General features: G+C 37.4%; 1 protein-coding gene across 1 annotated transcript; it reads left to right on the top strand.

Annotated features, from left to right (window-relative positions):
- Window positions 1-5,296: 5,296 nt before the first annotated feature.
- Window positions 5,297-7,790, top strand: LOC110607453. The gene is made up of 3 exons (XM_021746570.1): window positions 5,297-6,905; window positions 7,012-7,223; window positions 7,350-7,790. Exons 1-3 carry the CDS (start codon window positions 5,297-5,299, stop codon window positions 7,788-7,790), a joined length of 2,262 nt encoding a protein of 753 aa, XP_021602262.1.
- Window positions 7,791-8,080: the final 290 nt, after the last annotated feature.

The raw sequence follows: 8,080 nt of genomic DNA, 5'->3' as shown, positions 1-8,080 counted from the left end.
GTAAAATGTGAGATCTTTACAGATCATAAGAGCCTACAGTACATCCTGAGTCAAAGAGATTTGAACTTGAGACAGAGAAGGTGGGTAGAGCTGCTGAGTGACTATGATTGCAAGATTCAGTATCATCCGGGTAAGGCGAACGTCGTGGCAGACGCCCTAAGCCGGAAGTCACTAGGCAGTCTATCCCACATCATGGCTGAGAGGAGACCAGTGGTAAAGGAGTTTTACAAGCTCATTGATGAAGGTCTACAGTTGGAGTTGTCTGGTACAGGTGCTTTAGTGGCCCAGATGAGAGTGACACCTGTGTTTCTGGAGCAAGTGGCTCAGAAACAGCATGAGGACCCAGAGTTAGTGAAGATTGCCAGGACTGTTCAGTCAGGCAAGGACAGTGAGTTCAGATTTGACCGTAAGGGGATCCTCCGCTATGGGAGCAGACTTTGTGTACAAGATGATATAGGGCTAAAAGGAGACATTATGAGGGAGGCTCATAATGCAAGATACAGCGTTCATCCTGGAGCCACCAAAATGTATCAAGATCTGAAGAAAGTTTATTGGTGGCCAGCGATGAAGAAAGAAGTGGCACAGTTTGTGTCAGCCTGCGAAGTGTGTCAGAGGGTGAAGCTGGAACATCAGAAGCCGGCTAGAATGCTTAACTCGCTACCTGTTCCAGAGTGGAAATGAGAGAATATAGCTATGGACTTCGTAGTGGGGTTACCGGCGACGTCCAACAGATTGGACTCCATATGGGTGATTGTGGACAGACTCACCAAATCTGCTCACTTTATCCCTGTCAGGAGTGGCTATTCTGTGGACAAGTTGGCGCAGATGTATGTAGATGAGATCGTCAGGCTGCATGGGGTTCCTGTTTCAATAGTGTCCGATAGAGGACCCCAGTTCACCTCCAGGTTTTGGCGGAGTCTGCAGAATGCCATAGGTACCAGGTTGGATTTTAGCACTGCTTTCCATCCACAGACGGACAGACAATTGGAGAGGACCATCCAGACAATAGAGGATATGCTTAGAATGTGTGTGCTGGACTTTGGCGGTTCTTGGAGGCAACATCTACCTTTGGTGGAGTTTGCCTACAATAACAGCCATCATGCTACCATCGGGATGGCTCCATATGAAGCTTTGTATGGAAGGAAATGCAGATCACCTGTTTGCTGGGAAGAGGTTGGAGAAAAGGCCTTGGCAGGGCCTGAGCTAGTAGAGATTACCAGCAGGGTGGTACCCATAATCAGAGAAAGAATCAAGACTGCTGCAAGCAGACAGAAGAGTTATGCAGACATCCGCAGACGACAAGTAGAGTTTCAGGAGGGGGATCTGGTATTGCTCAAGGTGTCTCCAATGAAAGGAGCAGTTCGTTTTGGGAAGAAAGGTAAACTAGCCCCACGATACATCGGACCCTTTGAAATCTTGCAAAAGATTGGGAATGTGTCGTACAAGCTAGATTTGCTTGCTTCAATGGAAAGAATCCATCCGGTTTTCCATGTTTCAATGTTGAGGAAGTTTGTGTCAGATCCGGGCAAGGTTCATAGTGAGCCTGATGTGGAGGTCCAAGAGGATCTCACCTATGTTGAACAGCCAGTACGGATCATAGACACCCAGATCAGAAAGCTAAGGAACAAGGAAATCCCGATGGTGAAAGTCCTGTGGAACCACCACAATATGGAAGAATGTACTTGGGAGACACGGGAGTCCATGCTCCAGCAATACCCTTATCTTTTCTAAGGTTAGTTCCTTGTGAGTTTTATGTGCTTTGTATGAATGATATGTGTATGCCATGCTACGTGCTAGTTGTGGAACATTCGGAAACGAATGTTCTTAAGGGGGGAGAATGTAATACCCGGCTAGACTCCGATATCGAAATTCCTACCGTCCGGTGGAATCTCGGATGTCGGAGACCTCTAGAAGGGTAAAACCATGTTTTCATAAAATGTTTTGATGTATTTTATGTTTTTTAATGAAAATAAATTCAAGTTTTGAGTGGAGAGGGCTTTGGAGACTTTGCTAGGTTCGGCCGCCGAAAGTCATGTTCGGCCGCCGAACGTGAGGAGGTTTTGGGAGCGCTTTAGGCCTCTGAAAGCCTTGTTTGAATCAGCCAAGGTTCGTCCGCCGAACCTCATGTTCGGCCGCCGAACTTGCATGCGCTGTGGGGGCACGTTAGGCCGCCGAAAGGTGGTAAGGACAGCCCTATAAAAGGACCCCATGGCCGAAACGGGCAAGCTTTTCTTCCCGTTTTCGGCCAAGGTGAGTTCTCCACCGCCCCTCCTCTGTTTTGAGCTTCTCCCTTCGAGATTTCATGTTTTTCTTATGAGTTTTCATCTTGTTTTGAAGATTTTCGAGTTTAAAGCAAGTTTTGGAGCTTTGAGGTTCAAGAACTCAAATTCCTCCCATCTTCGAGCTAGGGTTGTTTTCCTCTCGATCTTCAAGAGGTAAGGACCGATCTTGAGCTCACTACATGTTTTTAACAAGTTTTAAGCTGATTCTTGAAGTAGAAATGCATGTGTAGGGTTTTATGAGTTTTTGGATTTTTGTTGGTTTATGGGCAATGTATGTTGGATTTGTGTTGTTTGATGTGTTGTAGATGGGGTTTTAGATGGTTTGAAGCCCCTAGGAGCTTGCATGCTTGAGTATGTGTGTTGTAGAATAGGTTTATGCATGATTGGAAGTTTTGGAGGCAAATGTGCATAGAGGAGCCAAGTTTCTGCCCTTTGGCAGAAACCAAGTTCGGCAGCCGAAGGACTTTCGGCCGCCGAACATGGCTGGGGAGGCAAGCCTTTCGGCTGCCGAAGCCTGCCCCCAAAAAGAGACTTTCGTCTCTGTCTGGGACTTTCGGCCGCCGAAGGTGCCGCCGAACCTGCCCTGTTCAGCCTTCCTTTGCATGTTTTTGCATGATTGTTTTGAGGTGTTTTAGGGGGTTTTTGGGGGATGTTTTTAGAGTTATGTTCTAGTTGTTTGGTCCCTCATTTGAGTCCACCTGTGTAGGTTCGGACCCGAGGAACCGAGGACCCCAGCAGTGAGTTCAGTTGCTTTTGAGTCAGTAGAGCTAGCTAAGAGGTGAGTAGAATAAACCTTTACGTTTTAAAGCGAATAAATTATAAAGTTTTTAGCATGTTCATGCATCATGAATGCCATGTGATGAATTAGGTTGTTTGCATTAGAATTCACGAATATGTTGCATTGCATTTATGATATTGATGTGGATTGGTTATTGGATGATCCTTTAGTCCTTATATGGTATGATGATGTTACGGCATGATATGGTATGGAAGTCCAGGTTGTACCCATTCTACGTCCCTGACACCTTGGAATGTTATGATATGTTATGTTAAGAGAAAGACCGGTTGTACCTATTCTACGTCCCGGCACTTTGGAATGTAGAGGACTATTGGTGACAATACCATCCAAGATGTGATTTGTTGTGATGTGTTGAATTACATGATGGCATGAGAATTTAAATGTTGTTTTTCATTATTCTGCTCAGTGGACTCTAGTAGCTCACCCCTTTTCCCTAATCCCCCAGGATTGCAGGTACGGGCTAGACAGAGAAGTCAAGAAGAGTAAAGTCATATGTTTGTAATAGATAGAAAGTGGACGTGATAAATTGTAAGATGATGAAAAGTTGAATAGTCATGTTATGTATAATGATACTGAGGATTAGAAGTTGTGCTTGACCCTATGAATATTGTTATCCCTTTTAATACATGATCTTAGATGTTTTATGATGTAGATGTAAACCAACTCAACACATGTTATGCCACCCATTGGGGCCATTGATGAGATCCCACAGAGGGGTCAAGGTTATGATTATGTCTATGTTCAGTGCATGCACAGGTTGAGTTTGGTGTATGAGAGAATGTATGAAAGAAAAGTTTTAATTTTTATGTATGATTGTTGATCATGTATGGGATTAAATAGGTTTACAGGTTACATGTCAGGCTTGCTACGGGTCCCGGCGGCTTTAAGCCGATCTGGATCCTAGCGCCGGTAGCGGTCCGATTTTCGGGTCGTTACAATAATTATTAGTATGCACCATTTTTTATGATATAATATATTTATTTTAATAATATTTATGTAAAAAATTTTCATTGTAATGCTATAAGATTAATTTTAGATAATAATATTTATGCTATTTTATACATATTTATAATAACATTAATTTTAAATAATTATTATTTTATTCAGGACAAAGTGAATACTTTGATATTAAAATTTAAAAATATTTTAAAATAATAAATTATAATAAAATAAAACATATATATTATATATATTTCCTTAACTATATTAAAAAAAATATAATAAATTATTAGAAAATTGATGTCACTTTTAATTTTTTTTAATTAATACATAAGAACCATTGATTAAAAAAAATTATACTGATCTTCATATTTTCTTTTTTTTTTTCATGGGTTGCTGCAATAATTTTAGGTAATTTTAATTTTTTGTATATTATAAAATAAGATTATATATCTTTAAGAGGGAAATAAAAACATGAAAGAGAAAATATGTATTATTTTTAAATAGAGAAAGAATAAAATATAAAATATATAATAGAAAAATATATTTTTTTAATTTGTGTTAATTTAGAAATCTGCTGGGTAAAAAATATTTAATATAAATTTAATTAAAATTTGAAGAGTTTTAAATAATAAATTAAAATAAAATGTATAAAATGAAAATATATTAAAAATTTAGGAAAATTTAGGAGAAAATTTTCCTTATTTTTTCAGAAAATTGAACTTTACAAAGTATTTATATTTTATTTTACTTATATATGTAAAATGAAAATTATTTTTTATACAATAACTGTTTCACAAAAATATATTATATTAACAATTATTAATAAATAAATATAATTACATATATTATTTTTTAATGGCAGTAAAATTATAAGAATTATAAATAAAATAAAATTTTAATTATTATTTTCAAAATTTTAAATTATTTTCAAAAAAAGCAACATTTTACCGTTGCAAAAGGAGGATAAAGTGCGGTTTGTCCTAATGATTTCAGCTGTTGATATTGCAGTTTGGGGTACAATTTTCATTGTAAGACTATAAGATCGAATTATTCAAAACAAACAGGTATGAGTAATTATATTGCACTTAAATATATTGCACTTATTTTTTAATGTTAATTAAATACTTACTTAATCTTTGTTACGTTTGAAATGCCTATGATAGATTTGACAAAAATGAGTTTTCCGACTTATGAAATTATACACTGGGATGGTAATGTTATTAGAACCGAATTAGGTTACTAGTATGTTGGTGGCCAGCACAATTTTTTCCGTATGAAACGAAGGTTGAATTATGAGGATCTGTTTATGAAACTAGTGCGTTCTACAAATATGTTAGACCACAACCAATTCATATGCAAGATTGAATATAGGAAACCAATTATTAGTGATAACGATTACAAATTTGAACTAGTTAAGCTGCTGAACGATGCCGATGTAGAGATGATGTTCAATTACGTCTGTACACTAGGGGCTGAGAGCATAGTTTTTTATGTCGATGTCGTTAGAGATATTCATAGAAATCAGAACGATGATTGTGCTGCTCCCTCTTATACTGATCCAAAAACGAGTTCACACTGTATTTTGCATCCGAATACTGAAGAGCAAGATGAAATTATAGTCTGTCCAATTAGTCCGTTTGGTACTGAAGACTTCAACTTTAATGGTGTTAATAGTATTGTTAATGAAGTTGTGGATGAAGTTGATGAAGATGTTGATTCAGATAGATTATCTGATTCTGACATTAACGAGTACGAAAGTGGTTGGATTGAGGACGACGAATTATTATCAGGTGATTATAATGTTGTTGCTCAGTATATTAATCCTATTTTGTCTCTAGTGCATCCACCGCCATTTTCAGAAATAGATTTTGAATTAATGCGTGTAGACCCTTATGCAAAGCCACCGACTGATATGTTTTGGAGTCCGAATATGGAGTTTTCTGTTGGGATGATTTTTTCAAACAGAGATGCTGTCATGACAGCAGCAAAGGAATATCATTTGCGTAGATATCATCAGTTTTGTTCTTATGAGACAAAGAGAAAAACATATAGTATTAAATGCAAGAATAAAAAACATAACTGTAAATGGCATATGCGTGCATCAATGAAGGAGGGATCTGAGGTTTGGAAAATTATATCGTATAATGGGCCGCATACTTGTTCAAATCTAATGGTTGAAAAAGACCATACTCAATTGGATAATAAATTTCTATGTCAATTTATTTTGCCTATGATAGAAGAACAACCACAAATTAAAATAAAAGCACTTCAGGCAGAAGTTAGAGATAAAATTGGATATGAACCATCATATTCAAAAACGTGGAAGGCAAAACAAATTGCAATTAGGAAAATTTTTTGCGAATGGGATGAATCGTATGGAAGGCTCCGTAAGTACATGAATGCAGTGTGCCACTTCAATCCTGGTTCGATATTCGTAATTGAGGATGATCCCTATTACATAAATGATCGTTTGGATCGTATTTCTCGTGTATTTGATCGTATGTTTTGGGCTTATCGTCAATCTATTCAAGGATTCAAGCATTGTCGACCAGTAATTTTTGTTGACGGGACATTCCTATACGGTAAATATAGTGGGTGTATATTGTGTGCAACAGGGCTTGATGAAAATAATCAGATATTTCCATTGGCTTTTGCTATTGTCGAGAACGAGGATTCAGATAATTGGGGATGGTTCATGTCTTGTTTGAGAGCCTATGTCACAGAACGCGAAGATTTAACTGTCATTTCTGATCGTCACATTGGAATTAAGAAATCTATGGAACAATATTGGTGGCAACCACCAAGTGGACACCATCGATACTGCATACGGCACATTTTGAGCAATTACAACACAAAATTCAAGAATGCAACAATGAAGGAATGTTTGTGAAAGGCTGGTAAAACTTTATCTGCGTGTTCTTATTTTAAATTTAAAATTTTATTGTATTCTACCTATTCATATTCAGTGATATATTTTTACCGTAACAGCTAATCATAGCCAAAAGAGAAAATTCTATGACGCGATGAATAAAATTAAGGAAGTCAATCTCGAGACCTTTGAATGGGCTGTGAAGATATCTTTAGAGAAGTGGACTCGTTCCCATGACGGTGGGAAGCGATATGGATCAATGACGACTAACACCATTGAGTCTGTCAATGGAATGTTGAAAGGCTTTCGAGCTTTGCCTATTACAGCAATGGTTGAAAAAATATTTTATCAATGTGCGCATTACTTCGATACAAGAAGGAGTCAATTTCATCGGCAGCAACAATAGGGCTATAGATTCACCCAGTCAACTGGTGAAATCATACAAAAAAATGCACAGTCAGCAAATGGCCATCGTGTTACAACATTTAATCGTGATGATTTGGTTGTTGAAGTCCGAAGTTCTAAATCTGGTAAAAAACAAGTTGTTAAGCTTATAGAAGGGACCTGTACTTGCGGAAAATTTCAAGAGATGCATATCCCATGTTCACATGCCATAGTAGCCTGCATGTCGAGGTCTGTGGATTATGAGCAATTCGTTGATAGCTACTACACTCTCGAAAGGCCAATTAAATGTTACGAAGACATGTTCAATCCATTAGGCAATTCAGACTATTGGCCTGCAGATTATGAATTACCACTAATTCCAAACAAGAACCGAATAAGGAAAAAAGGGCGACCGAAGTCATCGAGAATTCAGAATGAAATGGATTGGAGGGGTACAAAAGTTAATATTCCTGGAAAAAAATCATTGTTCTATATGTGGCCAATCAGGACATAATAAAAAGACATGTACTGTGAACAAAAATTTATGATTTTCACATGTCTATTTTATGAAAAAATCTATAATTTGTTGTGATTCCTTGTTTGTTTATGATATTTATCCAGTTGACATTTTATGCATGTTACATCAAGAAAATGTCATCCTCCAAAGATTTTAGTGAGTCATCAGTATGCCCATTAAGCAGAGGAAAGAGAAAATATAGTAGTCATAACACTCTAATAGACAAATATATTGATCCAAACAATTATTCCTGGTATGGTCACAAGCGATGTTTTTCAAATCAACCA

The sequence above is a fragment of the Manihot esculenta genome, chromosome 11, assembly GCF_001659605.2.
Source record: "Manihot esculenta cultivar AM560-2 chromosome 11, M.esculenta_v8, whole genome shotgun sequence".
Classification (NCBI taxonomy): domain Eukaryota; kingdom Viridiplantae; phylum Streptophyta; class Magnoliopsida; order Malpighiales; family Euphorbiaceae; genus Manihot; species Manihot esculenta.
This window is presented reverse-complemented; position numbering and strand designations above follow the sequence as displayed.